The sequence below is a fragment of the Gopherus evgoodei genome, chromosome 12 (genome assembly GCF_007399415.2).
Source record: "Gopherus evgoodei ecotype Sinaloan lineage chromosome 12, rGopEvg1_v1.p, whole genome shotgun sequence".
Lineage (NCBI taxonomy): Eukaryota > Metazoa > Chordata > Testudines > Testudinidae > Gopherus > Gopherus evgoodei.
Genome location: NC_044333.1, coordinates 21,883,155 through 21,908,739, shown reverse-complemented (window position 1 = coordinate 21,908,739; position 25,585 = coordinate 21,883,155). Strand labels below are relative to the sequence as shown.

The 25,585-nt window shown below is 39.6% G+C and overlaps 1 protein-coding gene across 4 annotated transcripts in view; it reads right to left on the bottom strand.

Moving 5' to 3' along the window:
- ZNF536 (zinc finger protein 536) overlaps positions 1-25,585 on the bottom strand; it is a 422,921-nt gene that overhangs the window by 164,543 nt on the left and 232,793 nt on the right. For all 4 annotated transcript variants that reach the window (XM_030581943.1, XM_030581945.1, XM_030581946.1 and 1 more), the window contains one exon: positions 6,763-6,915. In XM_030581943.1, the coding sequence (XP_030437803.1) occupies positions 6,763-6,915 (153 nt within the window). The remainder of the gene's footprint in view (positions 1-6,762; positions 6,916-25,585) is intronic.

The following is a 25,585-nucleotide window of genomic DNA, read 5'->3' as shown; positions in this document are numbered from 1 at the left end:
GACAGGCTGGGACACTATTCCCACCACATGACATTGTTATAGACATTGTTATCCTGGGGGACTCTGTGTAACCCCTTTTGCCTTGGCTTATGAAACCATATCTTGATTTCAGAGGGTCTGGCAAAAGACGGTTCAGTTACACACTCAGCAGGTACAGAATGGCGGCTGACTGTGCGTTTGACAGACTGAAATCCTGCTGGTGCTGTTTACAGACACTTGGATGTCTGTGTCATCAGTGCTGTCTGCAGCAGTGTGACTGGCTGCGGTCTTCATGATCTTTGTGAAGCCAAAATTGAGCCATTTGCCCCTGAGTGACTCTATGAGAGTAAGAGATTGCTGAACTCAGTAACTCAGCCAGAAAGTGAATCTTGAACAGGATTCACCCTAGCAACAAAAATCAGGGGTGCTCTGCACTCCAATATTATGGACTTGCACAGGCAATGGAAGATAGGGGATAGTTATCTTAGAAATGTTTTTCTACAGCAATGCTTTCAGTACACACATCATGGTACTGAAGTACTGTCATATCACACAATAAAGAGGAGAGTACTGTCACTGTATGCAGTGAATGTGGGCATTGATATGAAATTTTCTTATGGATGAAATGGCTGTGAAAGGGGGGCTGTGCATTTACAGTATGGATCGGTGTACGTAGATGTACTCAGAAATTGTGTCTGGATGCAAGTTCTCTGTTGTCACTTACTGAGTGTTCATCTTTATTATTCGAATGCACATTGTATGATGTAGTGAAGGCTATAAACTTTCTTAATTAAATAAAAACCTTTATTTGTGAACATGGATGTATTAAAATATATATATATAATAGCATTGCAGGCAGCCCAGCTGCTATTAGAACATCAAAACTCAGTAATAAACCCACAGCAAAACCAGTAATAAATCAAAGTGCATTAACCAAACAGTGCAAAGTGCAAACACTGAACCAGTGCCATCAAAACAATCCCTTAAATGTGTGTCCTCTGGCATGTTCTCCTTTCCCTTTCTTGTACATTTAGCATTAACTTGACATCACTGCACGGGTGTGGAGGCCTGCAAGGGAGAGAGGGTCAGCATGGGGACAGAGTTATGCTGGGAGAAGGGGGCCCTCAATTGGGGTAGAGGACTGCAGGGGGTAGATTCGCCCTGTCCAGCTGCTGTTAAGGTCTGGTTGCATGGGCCACCCAACCATGGAATCGTCCAAAGTGTTCCTGGGTCTGAGCACATGGCAGCAATTCTCCCTTCCTGCTTTGTAGCCTGCATGTTCTTTTCATTTTGCCTTTCTATTTGCCATGAATCCTTCTCTCTGTTGTATTGCACTTGCTTGTTGACCCTGTCCAGAATGTCAAACATAAGCTCATCACAGAAAATCTTCCTGTGTTTGACCAATCCATGATGGTACGGAGATCCAGGCTTCCGCTAGAATGTGTCTGAGTGCTGAGATACAATGGCCGGTTGAGGGACCTGCAAGCAGATATAAAAGAGTACATTATTGTCTCAGTAATTCACAGATGACTCAGGGCATAAGAACAGGAAAAATCCTTGTGGAATTTGACAGCCAAAAAATGATACTTTGTGAGACCCCATATACATCAGAAGCTCTGTGGACACAATCAGGTTAACAACAATTAAAAGAGGGCACAGGGAATAGTAAGTTAAAAATCACAACTGGTTTACTTTAAAAATTGCAGAACACTTTAGGCACTGGAGGAGCAGGTGGATCATGGTGTACTACACAATCCCTCTCTATCATTTCAGACATTCCATATTTTGGAGGATATCACAATTCTTGTGGTTCCAGAATGGCAAAGGGATATTTTATTCCAAGCTGCTGATGGCACGACAGTCATGTATGCCACATAAGTTTTCAAACTTATGGTGACTGAAGAGCACATCTATGAGTGGAATGGGCTGATCAGCTCCCCATGTGGCACCCCAAAATATGCCCTTTCCCAGAATGTGACTGCCTATCTGGAGTTCTTGCTATGGGGAAAGTTTGCAGCTATCAGCACCTGGGATTGGGTCAAAAATCATGAGGCAATCAACAAGATGCTCTGTTGGTGTCTGTGCAACCCACACACCTTCTGGGTTTGGGGTTCTGTCCCATCTATTGGCATTGAGACCACATAAAGAGAGAGATGGGGTTTACACTACAACCTTAGTTAAGAGTCAGCTGGCTTTTAGCTCACGTAGTAGAGGCTCATGCACTGATCTCTAAAGATCCCAGGTTCAATCCCACCCACCGACGAGCGGGGTCTGTCAGTGTTGCATCTGCATGGATTACTGCCTCCCCACAGCTTCCAATACAGCCAGTTATGACTGCATGCAAACACATACACTAATATGGACTTGCCAAGAACTCCATTACCTCTCGGCACCTTTCTAGAGTGCATACAACCCCCCACCTGTATTTTGGACAAATGATTTAGTCACCTGTCGGCTATAGGGACTATATTAGTTTAATGGACTACACTTGTTAATATACATGTAAATTTCACCCTCCTCCCTTAAGGTCATTGATTACAGATGGCTTGTTAAACCTTTAGGCTGATATGGAGTGGCGTAGTAATAGGGAAACCAATATAAAGTTCACATTTTTCATACCCTGGCATGTTGTAGCAAGAATGTGCAAATTTCTATTAAAACTTTTTAAATGCTTGTTTCACTGTTCACACTTCCCATTCTCCATTCTGAATTCCATGAGGTGGTGGTGTTGGGGACAGATGGGAGGGATGCTAAACTGTTGGCGTACAATCTGCCATTAGCAAATACATGCTGCTATCCATGGCTGGTAATAACTTTTGCATTGGTTCATAAACTGGAAATCCCTCCCATACTATATTCATAAAAACAAAAATGGAGCCAGAAACTTACCAGGCTGAAGGGTGACTTCTGCTTCTTCAGTTTCTGTTCAGGTTCCATGGTGGACTGCTAATCTGGGGATAGGAGAGGAGGCACTGAAAGCTCCTCCAAGTAGGGACCCAGGATTTTCTGCAGCTTCTCCAGCAGCAAAGCCTCCTCAAGGACTGGTCTCAGTACCAGAATGACTTTGGTAACCTCTTCCAGAACCCGCCGTATCCCCTCCAGTACTATTCTAGATTCAGAGGTGAGACAGTCACCATCTTGGCTGACCAGGCAGCTGTGAAGTCTAGTGGCTCAGTGTTCAGTGCATTACCCAGCACTTGGTCAAACTCCTTGTAAAAGAGGTGGGATAACAGCAAGTTCCCAAAGGTGTGGTTTTCATCCCTGGCTTTCTGATAGTTGGTTTTGAACTGCTTAGTCCTCTCCCAGCATTGGTCACCGGTCCAGTGAATTTCCAGTGCTGCCATCTTCTTCACTATTTCCAGGCATGCACGGTCATCGAACTTTTTGCTTGCCTTGCATCAGAAATTCAACAAAATCTGGCCAGGAAGCAGCACAATTGGCAAAGAACTTCTTCTGGTTGGTATTCATTGCAAACACAGGAGACGGTTCAATGTGTTTGCAGCGCAGCAGTCAGAATAAAATGCTAGGCTTAAATGCTGAGCTATGTACTTGACAAAGGGGATATTGCTTCCGTTTCCTGGTTGTTGACTAGCTACTCTTGGGACAGAGAGGACAAAGTGCACTGACCTATGGGATTGCAGGACATCACCTAGCAGACACTCAAGGCCTGAGGCCAGTGGGTCTGGGCCCAAGCTATGTCCACATTACAAACTAATGGGGTTTTGGCCCCAAACCCTGCAGGACCCAGGCTCGAACACTCTGCTCCTGCAGGTTCCTGGGGCTTGGGCACAGGCCTGGATCAGACTGATTTGTGTGTAGACAGAAGGGGAGTTATGCTTGAGCCTAAGCCCGAGCCCGAGCCTGGGTTTACAATGCAGTGTTGTCATACTGTTAGTTGTTGTTGGCTGGGGCACTAAGCCATTCTACTTGTGCTCCTCCAAGCACCCACACACTGGAAGGAACCTAACTGTTTCTAAACTGGCTAAGCTCATCTCTAACAAGCAGGTGCCATGAGAAGAAGAGCAGTAATTGAGTTAATGTAGTGGAGAAATACAGTGAAGTGCTTTTTTTTTTTATCAGTCAGTTATATGATCTTGACATATAATGAAGACATAGTGTGATATAAAATGCAGGAAACTGACAAAATACAGTCACAGACAAGTATAAAACCACCAATATAATATCTGCTTAATAATTGGTATCTATTACATCATTTCCATTTACTGCATAACTTAGTTTTAATTTAATAACTCTTGTAATTTGCGATTTTATAATGTTTATTATGACTATTTACAATATGTAATATACACTTTCATTTAAACATACTCTTCTCATAATTTTAGAAATACTTTGTTCTTAGTTCAATAGAAATTGATCTTTATCTATTTTAAAATTATTATGCTTTTTAAAATACATTGCAAACATTGTTTGCATGGTCTATATGATGATGTTTCCCCAAATCATTTTCTTTTCTTTATTTATATAAAGGTTTATCTTTTTGTTTTGATTTTGTTAGTAAATTTTAAAGCACAAATTTTATGGACTATTCCATTGTAATTCACTTATTGTCCATGAATTCTGAGCCACAAATACTGAATGCATAATCAATGTCATCTTTAAAACAACAAAACAGAATGACCACTTAATTTTAATAAGGTGTTGATAGAGGAAGGAAAGAGGACTGCGCTCAGGTTATTTTAAAATATTTTTTCTATAAATCTTCCATTAGAAATGGGTTAAAATAGTTCAAAACATGCTTACAAGACTTCTTTAAAATAATGTAATTACTATTTATTTACTTTTATATAATAGTGAATAAAGGGATCAGTGTTCTATTGTGTTAGGAACAATACAAACTCCAAACACATAGTAAAGAGACAATCCTAAAGTGTTTACTTTCTATATGACTTAAACAATGTTAAAGCCAAATTTTCAAAGTGACCTTAAAAGCAGCCTCTATATAGTCAACCATTGTACCACAATTCAAAGACACAAGGAGAAGAGATAAGACATAAGCTCCATCTGTTCCTTTCAATTTCCTATTTTTGCTGATTTTCAGCCCTTCCAGTCATATTTTCAAAAGCAGCCTGTCCATTTGCATACCCAATAATGTAGTGTCAATTTTGTGCACTCCAGAATTACATGTTTGCATGCAAACAGGTTAGACACCTAAATCATTGATTTGGGTACACAAATAGTATTTGCATATGAAAAAGCATGCCTTGTAGAATGAAAAAATGGCAAAGATAAACTCAAGAGATACAGCTGGAAAGTATTTCCCAATTCTGTTCATTGTGCCTATGAACTGTAGAAGTGTATACACCGTTGGCTCCATACTTCCTAAAACAATTGGGATGTTACTGGCAGCGAAAATCCTGGATGACCACCCATTTGAGCCACTCAAATTACCCAACAGGCTATCCTGCTGAATAGGAAGGAAAGAACCATACCTGCCAGTGAGTGGCAGAAGTGACTGTATGTGGGTAATTAATATATGAGCTCTTGACCACCCATGCCATTCTCAACTTTGAACCTATCCACATGCAGCCCACACAGTCCTAAGCAGTTACTATCCACAAAAGCCCTGCGACAACCCCCCAGGCATGGCTTCCAGAGGAGGTGAGAGAAACGAGTCCCTGCCATCCATGTCATTTGACAAATATACTTACCTTTTGGGAGGGCTCAATCCTCCTTTATCCACCTTGCATAGCCTCCCAGAGTTACTGTAGGCCTGAAGAATTCAGAATATACTACCCCATACAGGCACACGGAAAAAAGTATCATAGGGTACGTCCACACGGAAATAAAACCTCAGAGCCTAATCTACAGATTTGGGTTTGTGGGGCTCTCACTACCCCCGCCACCACCATCACCACCATGGTGGTAAGTCTCAGAGCCCAGATCTACGGACTTGTGCTCGTGCTACAGAACTAAAAATGGGAATGTAGATGTTCCCACTCAGGCTGGAGCTAGGGCTCTGAATCCCAGCCTCTGACACATGGAAAGGACTTTGACAAGATTCTAACATTAAAATGACAAGCTATACCCATATTTGATAAAACTGAAGAAGCTAAAGTGTTCATGTACGCAGGAAGAGGTTAAAATGAGTATGTTAAGAATAAATTGAACAAAAATAATAACAGAGCAAAACCATAAAGAATCCCTAAATATATGCTAAGGGAGGCCATCAAAGCAGTTAACATCACTAAATCTGAAACAGGCTTATGCAGAAGAACCAGGGTAACAGAAGGAAACAGTGAAGAAGGCAGGTGACTCTGAGGGTGTGCCTACACAGTGCATTAGTGTGCACCAGAGGGATATACAATCTAGTATGCAATAGTGTGTTACACACTAACTGACCTTTATAGACCCTGCGGAAGCACACTAAAAGTTCCTTAGTGTGTATTAGTGCTGTTCCAATTGAAACGGTACCCCATTGATATGCACCAGGGAACTTTCCCTACACATCAGCAGGGTGGTGCACAACATGCTAGTGCACACCAGAACTTACTCCCCTCTAGTACAGACTCAAACACTGTGCAGACAAGCCCTGAGACAACCACAACTGGAAAAGGATGATTCTGTTAAAGTGGCCTTTTCCTCCATCTAACCATTCCTGTATTTTTTATTTAGAAATGTTGCCATATATCTTTCTCAACGGACTCTGAGTACCAGTCTACACTGGAAATTACAACTCCCATCCATACATGTATTGCAACATCTTGACAATCCCAGCCTATTACCTTATGGCATAGAACACCCACACTTTCCTGCACCTCTCACCTGTATGTATTCTCAAATGTACTTTTAAGTGGTGTGACGTTCTGAATGTTTTTCCACAATATGGACAGTCTTTCATGGCAGAACCAAGGCTCCTGTCTCTCAGTAAAGCCGGCTGCTGGATTCCTACAGATCTCCCAGCTTCTTCTCCGATGTCTGAAACACAGAAATGTTCTCACATCACTTCAGCACATGTCAGAAGTTGTTCTCGCTGAAACTGCTAACACAACACAAAGTTAAATATGTCAATACTACACCTGTCTATTTCATTCTTTAAATCTGACAGAACGCTGACAATTCATGTATTTTCTTGTTATTCTCTTAAATTATTTCATCTTTCCTAACATCACTTTAAACAGCATATGGTACCTTTATATTGAACTGAATTATACAAGAAATGAAACAGCTGTGTCAGCAGCTGGTTTGATTTCTTCTTCTGCTTAGTTCCTATTATTTTTTTCCCAAAAAGTTTCAAAAAGTTTTGTTAAATATGGTTAATTTATAATTATTATTGAAAAGTTGAGCATTTTAATATGAAAAAGTTTTAATTAATTATGTTAAAATTAAAAAACAACAACAACAATACAGTTGTGAAGATATTGGAGAAAATTGAAGAAGTGACACTGCCTCCCTTTCTGCGTACGAATTGGAACAGATAATGCCACTTTTCTAACACAGTATTCCATCATTGGCTTTAGGCTGCACAAGGCATACTGACTGGCTTAATGTCAGGGAAAGCCAATGAAAAAGCAGGCCAGGTGAGGGGAACTTTCTCTTCTGCTCTCCTCTACATTTTCACATATGGGGGCACGCTCACTGTACATCTTACTGCAATAGCTGCTGTGTCTAATATGATACCACTTAGATCTTCTAATTAAAAAAAGATGTTATCTTCTCATGCATTTTGAACAATATGGCTATCGAGAATATGCTTCAAGCAGGATATGAACAAAGTGAGTTACAGTTTAGGCATAAGACTGACATGAAAATTACAAAAAAGGTAGGGTATTTTAAAAAGGTGATTATTAAAACCAATCTTATATCTCAAATTTCACTTTGTATTGATGAAGATTTCCCGCGTAATATGTGACATACATGCATCAGTACAAAAGCAGAGAAAGTAGGATGACAAATGTAGAAATTCTGAAATGGAATTACAATATTGTTACACTACAGGGGCAGACTACACAGAGGTACATTTTGAAAGTTGTGTGCAGAGGTTAAGCTGTTCAACTCCCATTAATATTAACAGGAAACATATAGTTAAATCTTTGTGCACAGCCTTGATAATTTTCCCCATAAAGTATTGATTAAATTTGTTCCATCCTCAGTTTTTTGCTATATAACCAAAGCTATCAGAAGGTGGAACGCAATTTACACAGAGTTGTCTTTTATTCAGAAATGATAGGACATAACAAAAAGTATTTAACACTTGGCTTAAGAAAAACATTCATTCAGTAGCACAGACTCCAATACTGCATTACTGAACAAGGTACCATTAGAAATTTTAAGCAAATACCATGTAATGGACACTGTCACTATTTTGATGAAGGTTGGGGAGTGATGAAAACACAAGTGAGACTGACAGAAAACCTAGAGCTATGTGGGAACTTGTGAATCCAGAAAAGCTTAAAAGTCATATTTTTAATTGCAACCACAAAATGCTCTTACCTAAGAAAGCTGCAAACAATATACAAATCTAATAATTAGATAGAAATCTAAAGTTCTAAACTCCCAGCCAGCTTTCCTCTGTACCATATTAAATAGAAGAATAGTTTCTTTATGGAAATGCAAATATGTCTATGGTTGAAATATCTGTAAAAAAAGACACCAGGAATATGCTTTGCTATATACTTGCACTCTGCCTTGTAATGGTCACTTTTTAAAAGGTGAAAAAGGATAGCTTTCTAAAACAAATACCTGCCTGACTATATTCTCTGAAAGTTTTTAGTTCTACTTGAAACATTTAAGTAGAAGGCCAGTAACTGTCATTTTGAATTATTCACAAGTATTTAAATGTAACATAATTCAGAGTATATGCTGTCTTTCAAGATCAAGGCACACATAGATAGGTGCAAACCAATATTTCCGAATTGCCCAAGGAATTCTGATTTTCCACTGTTTGTTTGTACAGAGTGTTCTACAAAAGAGTTTTATATGATAAGGTCCAAAACTACTTTAGAGAAAAGAATTTCTGAGATTGTGAAGTGCAAAATACTGCATGTATGATGACAATGAAAAGAAAAACTCTCAATTGATCAATAAACACTATGTGAACACTATAGATAAATATATAGATAAAGTTAACAAGCCACTCAGGATGAATTTACAGAATAAGAGTACTAGTTATGTTTTGCTATATGTCACCATAAATGATGGTCTGTTATCCATTTCCCTTTTATCTTTCTATCTAGAATATGTGTGGCCCAATAAAAAATAATAAATTTGTAAGATAAACAGCTCACTTTGCAGATTTAAGAGTCTAATTTTCACTTTACACAGAACTGAATTTTTTGAGGCTGTGAGGCTATGGAGTTTATTCTAGCACTAATCCCTCTGAAAAAGCAAACTGAAAACAACAATGAAGCAGAGAAAGATGTGGGTGGTCTGAAGAGTTTCCTTTAATTGAAGTAGACATACAGTAGATAGCGCTAAAGGCTTTACTCCAACAGGGCCTTACCTATAAGAACATTTTCTTCCCACAGTGAACACATTCCTAAGACTTTAAAGCTGTATTGAGGGTTTCTCTTTTGAATTCTGATAGAGGTATATCAAATCATGAATGGTGTGGAGAAAGTGAATAAGGAAAATTATTTACTTGTTCCCATAATATAAGAACTAGGGGCCACCAAATGAAATTAATGGGCAGCAGGTTTAAAACAAATAAAAGGAAGTTCTTCTTCACTCCTTGCCTGAGGAGGTTGTGAAGGCTAGAACTATAACAGGGTTTAAACAGAGAACTAGATAAATTCGTAGAGGTTAAGTCCATTAATGGCTATTAGCCAGGATGGGTAAGGAATGGTGTTGCTAGCCTCTGTTTGTCAGATGGTGGAGATGGATGGCAGGAGAGAGATCACTTGATCATTACCTGTTAGGTTCACTCCCTCTGGGGCACCTGGCATTGGCCACTGTCGGAAGACAGGATACTGGGCTAGATGGATCTTTGGTCTGACCCAGTATGGCCATTCTTTGTTCTCTGCTTACAGAGCCCACCAAAGTGCTGGAGGCCACTGCTACCTGAATTACATCTAACTCTTTTTACTTCAGTCAGTAAAAATGTATGTTCATGGTTATTGTCTGTCCCTCTCAGACCCTACCTCACATCTCTCCTCTCACTAGGACATGAGTCAGCAAACCATTCCCATTCATCAAATCACTTATACAGATGCTATTTAAAAGCACGTCCTTAAGTTCCATTTGACTTGATATCTGATAAGTTACATTCATTGGCTTAAAACAACTGATAGAGGCTTAAGAAAAAATTAGCTTACATGTATGATCTGTAAGATAAGAGAACTACAGTTATAAATATGAGGGGGGCTAGCAGCAGTAAAACTAAGCTAACAATAATGGATATAGGCACAGGTAAAGCTTCTCCACATGGCTCTGCAACACTGACTGGCAACGTGCCCCCATCCATCTCCAAACTATTTCACTGGTGGGAAACTTGCTGGCTGTACTGAGCTCTGCCAGCAATCTGTGGGAAGGTTTAACTATGGACATATAGGAACTAGGATTAGTCCTACCAAATCTATTCCACTTGTGATTTAATTAGGATTTGAAGGGGGGGAAAATGTCTCTCAGCTGATCAATTCCAAGGACCAAAAGAAAAAAAAAAGAGGAAAAAGAATGGTACTTACAATAACTGTGGTTCTTCATGATGTGGTGTCCACATGGATTCCATTTCTAGTGTGCATGTGCCCAATGCACATGAGATCTGATTTTTTTGGCTACAACTGTCCATTGGAGCCATGCATATTTTCCACTCAAGGACATAAAGGACAGACAGGACCCAGCCTTCCCTCAGTTCCTTCACTAGTTCAGAATCTTGCAGCTATAGGACTCCATAGACGTGAGGAAGAAGGGTGGGCTATGAAATCCATGTGGACAACATGTCTCAAAAAACAGTTACTGCAGAGTAAGTAACCATTCTTTCTTCTTTGAGTGACTGTCCAGATGGACTCCACATCCACTAATAATCACCTCATAGTTGGACAGTAGGTGCTAGGAGTCCTACTTAAACAAGGATTGTAGGGCAGCTCTACCAAAGCAAGCATCTGATCTTGAAGCCTCACTATCGAATAGCACTGGGTAAAAGCATGTATGAATTCTATACTTTGGGTTAGCAAAAGTGTGGCTTTTTCTCTATTGATCTTGAGCTCCACTGTGGTAAAGAGCCGTAATATCATGAGAATCAACCTGATCACCTGCTGGGAAGATTTTCCCCAGATCAGCAGTTATCCGGGTATAGATATACATGAATGCCATATCTTCTTACGTGGGTTGTGATGACCAGTAGGCAATGAGTTAATATTTTTGGTGCCATGGAGAGACCCAAAGGCAGGAACCTACATTGGTAGTAAGAGTCCCCTACTATGAATCTGAGGTATTTTCTGTGTGCTGGATCTATGGACAGATGGGAATAACGTCCTGAAGGCAGAGACCACTGAATCAATCTTGAGGATCTAATAAGGGCATAACTGAGACCAGGGCTACCATCCTGAACTTGCAATGATGGATGAATCTGTTGAAGCATCTCTAGAATCAGATGCCAGCCCTCCTTTTTCTTTGGGATTAAAAAAATAATGGGAGTAGATTCCCATGCCTCTGAATTCTAGGGGCATCTCTTCCATTGCTCTGAGCTGCAGAAGGGAATCTACCTCCTGTTTTAACAGTGTCTTATGAGAGGAGTTGCTAAAATAGGACAGGGAAGGAGAGTGGGGAGAGGAGGAAGGGACTGGAATTGGATGGAACGTCCCTTGTTTATACTTTCCAGGAACTACTGGTCCAAGAAGATCTGGGTCCAGTTCTGTTTCTTTCTCAATGGTCTGTGTGTGTTATAGTAATACGAGGTAGAGGGCCTCTGTCTGATGAGGCTTTCAGTTTTGGCCTGCTTACTCCTTGTGGCTGGAGTGTATGCACTCAAGGAGTGAAGAGCAGCTCTCAAATCCTTTACATGGATTCAGGGCTTCATCTGTTCATGTATTAAATAGCTCACAACCTTCCAATGGGATGCTCTCAATGATGATTCAGAACAACTTGAGTAGTCCACAAGAATGAAGCCATGAAGTCCTGTGCATCACAATGAAACTGACCATTGAACATGCTGCCATCTCAGATGTGTCTAGAGCAGCCTGCAGAGAGATTCAGCTTTCTATTTGTCCTTCAGACACTTGAGATTTTAGCTCTTCCCTATGCTCCCATGGAATCTTCTCTATGGACTGTGACAATATGACCCAGTTCAGATAATTGTTTTTGACAGAAGCATCAGGTCATTCATAATGCACATCTAGAGGCTAGCAATGTAGCAGATATTTCTACCAAGTCTTTATATCAATCTTTGGACCTTTTTGCACCATTGCCACATTTGAGCCCGGGACTGAGTGGATGCAGAAATATTCAAATCCCTTAAAAGGAACTTGACAATGACTCAGCTTTATTGAACAGCGGTATCCTGGATGCTGGTGTTCCAACAACTCCTCACTGATAGGCATGGAGGAGTACAGAATCTCTAGTAATTTTTGAGATTTTTCTTGCATTACCTTCACTGGGACCATGCTCTGTAAGAGGTCTGGGAAAGTTTTAGAACTATCCAGCAGACTGGCAATAGAAAGAAAGCTTCCCTCATTCGATGAGAGGGAATATATTGCTGTTGGAATCAGTTGATCTTCCATCTTCTTTCTTGCTGTCATGCTCCTGCTGGTGCAGACTATGACACCGTACTCCCTGAACCTCTTGAGTAGACCTACGATGATTTGTGGGGGAGAGAGCAGGAAGATATCCTAACTGGTTGCTTACCACAAGAAGCCCAAAATGACCAAGACTGAACATCGTAGGGGCTGGAGGCCAACAGGATGGAATCCAAAGTAAATGTTCCCCATGAAATCCCTAAGATTTGTGTTTGTAACAGTGACTCCTAGATTCTGTGCCAGACTGATATAGCTCATAAGAGGGAGAGGGAGGTGGGAGACATCTCCCTGCTATTCTTGGAAGAGGAGGAAGAAAAGCATATAATTCTTCCAAGGGGGGACTCCCTGTCTAGTGTCCCAGGGCACTCTCAAACCACACCCGCAACCTAAACAGAAGAGCTCATCAGTACCAAGGTAATATCAGTAAGTGGTATTGAGGCAGTAGCACTTCTAGCAGAGTAGTTTACAATAGCAGATGAGGACAGCAGGGCTGACTACAACTGTATGTTGAACGTTTTTCGTACTGGGAAAATTGGTGCAGGAAACATCGGCACCATGGAGGTCAATCTCAGAGCTGCAACCACAGAGCTGACTGGTACTGGAAGCATCAGTACTGAGGAGTTGGTATTGAGGGAAGTGTGGACCACAGTCTCAGGTGGTACTGTGATTACTCAGTGACCAGCCAATCTGGGCTACGAGCTGCATTTCAGCTAGAGGCATGAGCTGAGACAAAGGATGGTCCAGTGATTATAATGCTAGACTGGGTCAGAGGAGACCCAGGTTCAGATTCTTGTTCAATCAGATTTCCTGCCTGACCTTAGACAAGTCATTAGGCTATGTCTACATTAGCAGATGATTGCACAGTGTGCAGAGGAGCAGGAGGACACTGTAGGAGTTCTGTCAAACTGCCACAGGCAGGAAGAAGGAAGTTATGGATGGTTGGACCCACTTTGCCTGTTATGTCCATGGGTGTGGAAGATGTGAGGACATCCAGGGTGGAGGTGCCAGTGCACACTGCTGGCCAAAGAGAAACCTCGTTCACATGCATGGGGTCATGTGCACCAGAAGTGGAATCCATATGAACAATCACTCAAACAAGATTTCTTTAAAAAATGCGTACATTTTCCTCATGATCTCAAAATCAGTGCTGTGTGGCCTACTTTATGTAGTGTTTCAATAAATATGACTAGAAAGAATGCACTAATTTTCTAAAAATAAAAACATATATGAGTTAGGTAGGTAGGATTTACTTCACCCACCCTAGAACCCAAATTGTCAAAGGTACAAATGTACCCTGGAAAACTTACAAATGTATTTGTTTGCCGTGTGAAACCCTGTACTTGCACATACACAAAGAGGCACTTTCATGTACAAAGGAGCTAAATTGCAGTCTTTTTGCAGGCTAAACTCCCACTGAAGGCAGTTGGAGTCTTGGCGACAAAAGGATAGCCAAATTAGCCACAAATAGGTAATCACATGGGAAAGGTAATCACACACAAAATAGGTAATCACACTCAAGTATGCATTTGCACTCACACATTTTCCAGACTGTATTGGAGGTCCCTTGGAAAATATGGTCAACAATCTTTAAAACTCCTCATAATCCCGTGTTTTCATATATTTCTGAAATTTAAAATACTTGCAGTTCTCTTTAGAACTGCCTGTAAAAGTTAATGAAATATGGTACAACATGAAGAGTTAAGATCACTGTTATTTTTAAAATATCTATAAAACTACCCAGTCTGATCCACACAGCTCTCTGAACAGGAGATACTATATTCCGAATCTGAGATGAAGCAACAATTTAGTAGATGGTAAAAACCTACCATCATTGTTTTGGCTTGCAGGTCTGCCTGCACTTTAACCATTTCTTACCCTGACAAATACCACAGAATATTCAATTTCTGGGAATGCATCATTTTTTTTTCTTCTCTGTCTATACTTTGGAGTTAGCTCAAATCATTTTCAATATTATAAAATATATAAACTTGGGCGGAAACTTTTTTTTTTCATTTTATGTTCAGTGGACCCAGTTCTGCCCTCAGTTATACCTGTCCAACCCAATTGACTTCAATAAAGCTGCACAAATGTGACTGAGAGTACAATCTGGACCAGCACTTATATTTTGAAACTAAACTCCTATAATCATCACAAATGCTTGAACTTTTTGTTAGTGAACTTCATAGCTTAAAATGAAGGATTCTAATATTACTGAAAAACTAACTGTATTTTGGTCTCTGGTAACATTAGGTCAGTGACAACTTGATGCCTCTATTGTTACATCAAGCATTTTAGATTTTATAATGACTATATTTGGTAATCTTAAACTGTTATGCATTAATATGGATTGGCAAAGAATTTGTTTAAACAGAGAGCTATTTTAGAGAAGAACTGGAAAGGAGGCCAGTGAGAAAGCAACAGCCAAATTATGTTTGTGTTATTAGGAATGAAGACTATACCAAAGTTTCAGCTGGTAAATAAAAAGTATACTATTTGTGACATCAGCCTTCCCTGTTAGTTCTTTGCGTGGGCAAATGAAAGGCACTTAACAGCTAGTGTATATGCGTTAGCAATGAGTGCACGAGTAGATGCACTAGTTTTGAAAATTCAAACCGGTGAGCTAAAATGTTAAGGCCTATTTATGAGAGGGAAGAGTCAGAATATACCTCAAGTGATCATAAGCTTATCATAGCCAATACCTCAGGCTGGAATAAGCTATCTAGATGTTATCTCATGCATGAGGGAGTCGGAAATGTTCTAAGCAATTTGTCAATAACTGGTAAAGCATCAACTACTGACTCTGAAGGCAGCAGACATGTTTACTAGTATTCTGAGTAGCTGAAAATTTTGTTTTCATAGCCCATAGTCCAAAAATACATCACACCATAGTACTTCATTTATGCAATTCATTGATATAATATGGTATTTTTCACTACATTATGCTTTCTGAGGAGGGTTTTGTAAGCCCTACATTAAGCATCAGTATAAATAAATACTCCACAGCAATGCAAATATTTGATAAGCAAAGCAACTTATATCCCAATTGTTACTATAGTTCTTACCCTATTTGTAATTTACACATAACCACACTTTTAAATAAGCAACTTAAAACTACAGAGGTTTTTTTCTGCTTTAAGTCACAAATTCCTAACAGATTTTTTTGTAGGTATTTTATTTTTAAAAAATGTCTGTAGCTTTTAAAACCTTTAAAAATAATTTGAACAGCTCAAAAGTATTTTTAAATACATCTTTTTGGCTGTCTGATTTGTTTGAAGAATTATGTAAAAAAAAAAACAACACAGAAACTAAGTTGTAATGTTTAAAAAAAATAAGCTTAGTCACTTGTCATTAACGTATGGAGCTCAGTTTAGCCTGAAAATTATGCACATTGAAAGGAAAAATGATTATTTAGAGATAACATTTTCCCCAGAGACTTTTTTTTGCCATATTCTTTTTCAAACAAAGAAGACATCTTAAGCACCTTGCAATATCTTTCATTTAATAGCTGGCAGAAGGAAAGTCCCAGATGAACATTGGCCTGTGTCTTTCTCTTTAACCAGCTGAGTGATCCAAGCTTTTAATATAGCTGTTCCAATTATTGTAAAAGTCATCTAGTACCTTATAACCACAAATATTGACAGTTTATTGTAAAATGCATTCATGACATTTGAAGGTCACATCATACATAATACATACTCTTTTAGAAAAGTGTCTGGAACAAAGAGATACATGATCAGCAATTACAGCATAGTATTGTTATGTATGATTTTAGACTTACTTAAAACTAAATATTGTATGAAATGCATAGTGATCATTAATCTAATTGATCAATTGCATAGTTCATTTTTAGTATTTTGTTTTTGTTCATTACTGATACTGTCCCTGCCCCAAGAAGCTTACAGTGAAAGCACCAATCCTGCAAACACTCATATACATGCTTAATTTCATATGCAGCAGTAGTCCCAGCCAAGTCAAGTCTACGGCCCTCTATCTTGCAGATGCTGGTATCTGCTATACAAAGTCCCACTGGTGTAAAGGAGGAGTGTGTGCAGATGATCCTTTTGGAAAATAAGGGCCCGGATGATTATAAAAATCCTTATCTTACATCCAGTTCTCTTTGAAGTTGAGGGGAAATTGTCCATTAACTTCAATAGGATTTGGATCTGGCCCTTAATGATTTATTGCAAATAATGATCTTACATAAAAACTGCAATTTGAATGAAGCAGAAAAGGTTTCCTGAGGAGGTTTCTGAATACATGTAAATGATCTCTCAAAGATGACTACCAGCAGCCAAACCACACCTTTTTACAACACATTAGAGATCTAGTATATAAAATAGTATTAATTATATATTTAACTAAGTTAATATATGTAAGTATAAGGGGTAAGTTGTGCAGATCTCTACATACAGTCCACCACTGAAGTCAACAGAAGTTGGGGATGGGCAGACTAAGAGTGTAAAATATTGGGTTTTCTTATTTTGCTTAAAGGCCTGAGCTGCCAACACTGACACTCTTGGAGAGAAAAGGGTCTTTGGAAGATCCATTTCATTTATTATGGGCACTGATTTCAGCTCGCTCCCCTTTCCTCTCCTCTCCTATCCCTTCCCTCTCAGTCTACCTCCTTCATGCTTCTACTGTTTCCCTATCTTCTTTCCCTGATCCATATGTAGCTCAACTTCCAAAGCATGGCTTGGGTTCCAGCCAACTGTGTGATGACAAAATGTGGCTTTTTAATTTTTTTGTTTAAGTCTTCTAGCTATTGGGAGCACAGCAGCATGATGCTATATACACATACGATATTTTTATAAACGACATGTGCCAGTTTATCTTCATTGCTGCTACTTTAGAACCACATTAAGGGTATGCCTGGGGCAGCAGCAATGGTGCTACGTTAACAATGGAGAGTCAGGCCGACACTTACACAGCATATGGGAATTAAGGGGGTTACCTCAAGGAGGTAGGTAAAGGAGGACAGAGTAGCAGGGAGGAGCAAGCATAAGCCTGAGTGATGTACAACTAAGCCTAGCGACTTTCCTTCTGCTCACCAAGGGCTGGGGAGTACCAGTGCTAACAGACAGATCTGCTGCACTGTACCACCTGGATTACAATACCAAGGAGGAATCTGTTCCTCCTACAGCTGTCTGGAAGTGATTCATCATATTCCTCTGAGATCTATATATCAGATCTACCAGGGAAAAATTATTTGGCAGGCTATTTCATTCAAAGGAACCAGATCAATTTCTGAGTGCTACCCAGCCTACTTTTGCCCAGTGCTATTACTTCTGTACTTGTCCAGACACAGACCAAAGGGCTTCGTCAGGTGACTTCTCCTCTAGTACGGGACAAGACTTGTTGTATGCATTCCCTCCTTTTATTCTACCTTCTTCTAATCCTTCAAAAGGTGAGACAGAAGTCAGCACACTTGATCCATCCAACTCTTGCATGAGCAGTTCAGTTCTGGTACTCCAGTCTCCAGGTTTTGGCTGACAAAACATGCTGTTTCTGTCTGATCTTTTCTCTCAGTTGCATTTTGTTTTGTTTTTTAATCCAAATCCCACTTCGCTTAATTTGTCAGCATGGATCATAGGCCCCCAAAATGCTAAATCCTTGGATTTGCCAAATAATCATGAAGTCTCATTAGACTCCTATACGTCTTCCACAGGAAAAGTGGATGCATTAAAAAGTGGATGCTTTATCATTTAGGTTTCCAGTCAGGCTCTGGGCCTCATTTTTGTTTGCTGTCTCGCATGTGACTGTATCTACTTTCAGTGATGGGCTCTGGCTTTTTTCTATCTTTCTTTGAAAGTACATTTCTAAGTGTCTATTTATCCTTATTACCTCCCTGTGCATAAAGCATCCATTTTTACTCATCCACCACTGAACCAATTTCTTACTCTTTGGTGCAAAGTCCAACCACTGTGTGGGATTTAAATCTGGCTTTTTCAGTCTTCTCTGGGACTTTTCATTTGATATTTTCACTATTGTCCTTTACCCTTGCAAACTTTGAAAATTATCTCCTTGGTTGTTACCTCTGTAAAACATCTAAGTGAACTCCAAGACTTCCTAGTCCATTCCCACTGCATGTATTTTTGATCAAGGGTAGGATATGCATCATCTTCACCTGAAGTTCTTGTCAAAAGCAGTCTCTGATTTTCATGGAGTCAGTCTATCTTTTCTTACCCAAATTCTTGACTCACCTGTGTCAGCTTTGATCTACCAGCTGAATGTGAAAGAGGAGCTCAGTTATTGCCTGGATAGGACAAGGTCGTTCCACACTCTCTCCAGATTGTTTATTACATTTGGAGAAAATTCTAATGGGGAATCTAACTCAGTACAGACGCAATCCAAATGGACCATCTTCTGTTTTTAAATGTGTTGTTTTCAGGCAGGTGTTCAGTTACCAATGGCCTTAAAAACATACCACTAGGGTGACAGCAGCTTCTACAGCCTGTCTGCATCATATTCCCATCTTTGAGATTTGCAACATGGAGTTTGATAAACACTTTACCCAGCATTGCTCTCTTGAAGCCAAGACTAGATCAGATACCCAATTTGGGATAGCTACCTTACAGTCCCTCTTTAATTAAATAATATTTCCTGCTCCTGGGATGGATTGCTACTGCTGACTAATCTCCAAAAGTGAAGATCTGTGGAGGCAGTTTCATGAGGGAGAAAATGAGGTTACTAACAAATCAACTAAAACAACAAGTAACTGGAGTTCTATTTATATCTTGCCTTCCCTGATCCGTACTCACCTTGCTTCTTCCACATTTCTTTCCACAGTATCCCTGTGTATTCTGGAAATAAGGTAAAGGAGGAAGGGTCATGGAGCTTATTATGACCTCAGTCTAGTTACTGAGCTGCACATGCACATCAGTGTGACACAGCATGCAGACTTCAGGGTGTGGATATTTGGATGAAATAGAGAACCCAAGTCAGTGGTAAGTAAATTATAAGAAACATGATGGATTCAGGTGGCAGGGGGTTGTGTGAATCTCTTTTCTGGTCCCTCTCTTTTTCTGTCTAGGTTCTACACTGTGCCCATGACTGTAGTCTCTGATGGGAAGATTTTCATAGGCATAAAAGGGTGCCCAACTCCTGCTGATTTTCAGAGGCTTTGTGCCTTTGAAAATCTTTTCCTGATTAACCATAGTAGCATTTAACGTGTCTTTGCATCGCTTGATTTTCATTTTCGATTTCTGGATTCAAACAAACCCAAAAGCTCAAACTATTGATTTTTCCTGTCTCCATGTCAGATCCATGAACATGGCCAAATTTGCTCAAAAAACAATAGAGTTGCCAATAGGTCCCTGAGATTCAGGTATTACTATAGAAGTTTCACTATTATTTTATCACAGAGTGGCATCCAGCACAGCAGTTCACATATCTGAAGTAATCAAAACTTTTACACATTATTTTAACGAAATAACATGTCAGCTAAAGCTTTAAAAATGTCACAGAATCCTCTTTGTAAACTCAGTTAGGAAAAAAACAAAAATGTAATCAAAATCATATAAACAAAAACATGTAATCAAAAATGTACTAAAAAAACTACTATGAGTTTAATTTCCCCTAACCAAAGCAATAGGATTACAAGTACAAATTGCCATTCCATTCTTAACTCACTTCTTTGTGCACAGGTGTTACTGTAGTCCCTGAACAGTGGATAAGGTTATGGCATGTAGTACAATATTTAGACACCATATAGTGAACTGTCTAAATTTTGTTACTTTTTACTTTCCTAGGTTATCTGAACGCAGTTTGTGAATTAAAAGACCACGGTCAAACTAGTATGCTTAGCTTTGGAAATCATTTTCTTCAATTTAAAATAACCCATTATAGCATATGACAAAAACATGATTCCTTCCAACTTTTGTCCTCCATTTTGCAGACAAACTGGGTCGTTATTAAAGAGCTGCTGGTGAATAAGCCTGAGATGCTGATGTCAATTGATTTTTTAAAAGGCTTTTTGAAAATAAAAATTAAAGACTCATATGTGTTAATTACATGAACATTGTCAAATATATTAAAAAGGAAACAAAATGATTAAATTTGGGACCTCTGAATTTTGACAAGGTTCCTTTAAAGATTACTGGTGTGGTATTTTGCATTGTTTTAACATTATCTTATAGATATATTGGATCTAGGATACCTTGTAACTTAATACCATATAAATGGGCTTATTACATTATTATATTAACTATATAACTCAGGAGGTACATTGGTAGCTGAACCTTTAGCCTAGTTTTGTATAGTAGTCTTAGTATGCACTAATAATATAGCAGCATGCTATACCTGGATAATAGAAATACAAAGGGTGACACATTAGCTGGCCTACCTATAGTAATCTTACAACACCTTGATATGACAATACCTGAACATCATCTGAACTTCCATGGTATATGTTGTCAATTAGTAGTACGAATACTATTTTGAACAGGCCATCCTCTGGTTCAGCTGAGCTTGGGGCATTGATTGGTTTAGGCATGGGCTTTCAGTATGCTGGAACAATCCTGAAACTAATTCTGCATGTGTCAGAGTTGGATTTTGGCCATGCATGTCAGTATGCTGAAACAGAGCTATTTAAATCCTGAGCCTTATTTTACATGTGCTGGGCTGGAATGTGGCCCTGCAGCCTTTTGGGTCTCCATCTGTAGATACGAAAGCCAGGGTGTGCCCTGGCCCTCTGGCTGTTATTAGTTTCTTCACTTCCATAGAACTCACCCTGTCTCTGTTCTCACCAGCTACAAATTTCCAACTATTCTTGTGTATTTGTGGACTTGATAGAGAGGCCCATCAAACCTCTGATGTTTCTGAATAATTCTTCCTCAAGTTTCCTTGCCGCCTTGGCTGTCTTCTTTTGGACTACAGCATTCCTTGAATTTCTGTTACCCTAAACAGCTTTGGTGCAACACATCAATGACAAGAAGTGTCAGTCCCCCCAGCCCACTAATTCCTTGGAGTTGATAAGTTAACAATTGTCTTCTTCAATACTAGATAAGATAGTCTTCTGTCACTTTCAACAGGCTGCACAGATTCCATGCCCCAAGGTTTACTACGGGATCTCTTCAAATTCCCTAGGGTGATGCTGCTTCACTTGTAACTACTGCTCAAATTCACTTAAGACCTGCACAGCCTGGTCAAATGCTATTTAGTTGTCATTTAATTGGGGGTACAGGAGAACGAATAGAGGCTTTAGGTATCCAAGCTTCTCAATAACTACAATAAACACTAGCTATGGGTTAATCAGGACTAGTAGCACAGGGTCAAACACCAACTCCCTTAACCACATGGGCCTTTTCACGACACCACCATTTCTTCAAACTCCAGTGCTAAAAGTTTTATAAAAAACCATTTCTCTGCATGCACAGGCGCAACCTTCGTCTCATAAATAATTCAGTCATTTATTGTTTTTTTAGCTTTCAAAAGGGTCCAGCTGACAGCGTGAACTAAAGCTTGCAAAATATCATCTTGAAAAATTAAATTACATATATAGACAGACGCTAGAATTTGAAAGTTACCTTCTGTGTGCTCTCCCCTGGGCTTAGTCTCTCCTACTTCACTGCCAGTATACAAGTGTTGCCTGATGTTTCAGGCAGTATTGATAACCTGCCTGAAAGTTTCTCACAAGCTCATCTGCCATGGCTGTAAAGGTCAGAGCTTGCTGCTGAAGTTCTTGGACATAGCAATCAGGAAAGACCCATCCTTTGGTGTGAGAGACTAGAACCTGTAGCCTTAAGGAACCCTTTCTTGCACGTCAAAAGACAAGCACCTGCTGCTTCAAGACTTACATCCATATCCTGGGGTATAGGCAACCTCTACAGCCCCAAAACAACTTGAAACCAATGGTGTGAGGAAAGAATGGGTGATAAGCTCTGGGAAGAGTTGTGTCAGGCTTTACTTCAAATATTAAATTATGAAACAAATAGGACAGATATTTGGCACAAACTGGCCTCCAGTAGATTCCATTTAATTGTGTCTGAACCCATGGGTCTGCTTGCCACAGACCTCTGTCCCCACTATTACATGGCTAGTGAGAAGAGAAGACAGAGTGAGTCCAGTTAATTCTTCCCACTAGCTCTTCCCCCCTACATTATTTTGAAGGCCTTGAATCTTCTGCTCTGAGGAATGCAACTGTGAAAGGACTGGTGAGACCCAACTGCATCGGGGGAGACCACTTTGTACCAGCAATGGTATGAGGGAGGGAAGGGGGAAAAATACAAAGGGGAGAGTGGGAGAGATGAAAGTTAAATAAGCCTGCTAGTATAACCATGACTTTAAAGATACAGACTTGAAAATACTATATTTGTCTCCCCTCCACCTATCAAAATGGCCACAATTTAGTTAAGTTGCATGTCAAGGATTTGGTCTAGGGTTCAGAGGCAGTGCTCGGGTCTAATGGCACTGAAATTTGACACACTCATCTTGTGGAATTTCAGCATCAAATGACAGAAGTTTCATCAGATCAGATTACTTTGCAAGATTTCCACATCTTCAACAGCAGCAATATTAGCAATAGTATATCACTCCTTGGCACCACAGTGAGAAGGTGCTAGATAAACAGTTTGGATAGACTCGATAAGGAGACAGGCATATTCTTGTGAAATTTTCAACATCTTGGACTGTGCTCACAAAACTGCCTGTGAACTGAAAATAGAAAGCAAGCCTTTTCCGGTTTTGGTTCTGACCTAGAAACAAAACTGTAAGGATGGCTTCAGAAATATTGATCTAAATCCAAATTTACCCCTTCAATTTAAAGGGGCTTAAGGTTCTAATGTTGGTTCATCTCTATGCTAAATTAAGACACTCTACAAGAAGTAACATCACACAGTGAATAGACTAATTTAAATCCCAAGAACTCAAGCCACTGCTTTTGTGGGAGTACGTTTCCAGGCCTTTTCAAGGGGGTGCTAGTGAGAGCCCTCTCCAATTGCCTGGCAACCCAGGCTGAACGTGATGTTTAACAAACTGGCTTGCAAGTGACATATCTGAAAACTGCCTACGACTAGCCAGCCTATCCCAGCATACTGAGTGTTTGAGGCAATATGAAGGACGAATACACATTTGGAGCGGGAGACTAAACCGATGTCAGTAATGTTACTGGTACTAGTCTTATACTGGCCACAGGTACATTATGAGGGCTCCTTGCCACAGTGGGACAAAGAGCTGTAGTTCACAGTAGAGCATCTATGGATGACTAGGGATGGAGCTACCCATAGGCATGCTGGCATACTTTAATTAAAGTAGGACTGCTGGGACTTATCACTGGGTAACAGTTAATAATTTTATATTACTATCATAATGAATTTTATTAATAAATTTGCAGCCAGAGGCCTTTAACCAAGAGACCAAGAGACTAATGTTGTGTGTTTATTTTAAACCATGATAGGAAGATGCTACTGAGCAAGATTTAGGCACTCAGATATTACATTGATGTGTGCCATAGACAGGACCATAAATAAAACAGAGCAAAGATGTGGCCTGTACTGCTACATTAGGTGATGAACTAGATCATGAAACAATAAACTGCTTCCTCCTCTGTTACATAAAACTTTTCAACTGACTGTTTTTTAGTCATGCTGAAGCGTTACTTATCTACTCTAGATACTAACTGATTTTTAATATACTTCTTTCAATCTGGATACTCTTTTGCCAAAACTTTTTCAAGTTAGAATGTAAATATACATCCTGCTAAGGTAATTTCTACCCCATGCCTTAGTGTGAAACCTAAGGGTATGTCTATACTGCAATTAGAAACCCGTGGTTGGCCCAAACCAGATGATTCTGGCTTGTAGGGGTCAGGCTAATGGGCTGTTTAATTTCAGTGTAGACATTTGGGCTCAGGCTGGAGCTTGCTCAAGGTCCTGCAAGATGGGAGGGTCCCAGACCTCAGGCTGCAGCCCGACCTGGAACATGTACATTACAAAGCGCCCCTTTGCCCAGTCAGCTGTCATGGGCCACCTGTGGCTGTCTAACTTGCAGTATGGCATACTGTAAATGTTGCAATGTTATTCACAACTCATGCCCCTTATCCCGCAATTTCTCCTTAGGGAAAAATAGCATAGAAATATATTTTCTCATCTATATGACAAGACACAGATATAATCCAGCTATGATTATCACAATTTTTATAACCATGATTGTGATCTAAAACAACATATGATCTACATTTTAGCAACATATATTAGAATAAATTAAATAAAAGATAGGGATTCTACATTTAATACCATTCTATTCCTCTAATACTTTACAAAACTATTGGGTGTGAATGCTGTATATCATCAAACTTTATTGAAAATATTTCTTTTCTAATATGTCTCACAATACAGCAGTCAAAGTAGAATTATAGACTGGATATGTGTTCAAATGTTTGTTTGTTTTTCATCTATAGGTCACGGATTCAAATGAAGCAGAACTCAGTAGTAATCAAATGTTTTAACCATCTGATATTTATTCGATAGCTGACAGTATATAAGCCGATAGAGTGATCTAAGCCTAATTCATAGTAGATAGGTGTCTACATGAACAAAAAGCTATTACATCTGGCACTGATAGGAAATCTTGTTGTTACTCTCAACTGAGAGATCAGGAAATGAATTTTGATAGAACTAAATTTTCACATCTAAAGGAGGGTCCTGCATAACCTGGCTAATGCTCATTGACAACATGAGAGTAACTGCACTGATGGCCCCCATGCTGTATCCCTCTCATGGCTAGATCCTGCCACCTTTACTCTTGTTGAAGAGTACTGTACTTTAAAAGAAGTCTTAACTTGTTTCAATAAGTCCACATAACAAATACGGTTCGAGTCAACATGAGTAAAGATGGCTGAACCTTGCAGTTTGTAAGTAGATATTTTAATGAGCCTCTGCTATCAGTCTTTATGCATTATCTTTCTCAATCACTACATTTAT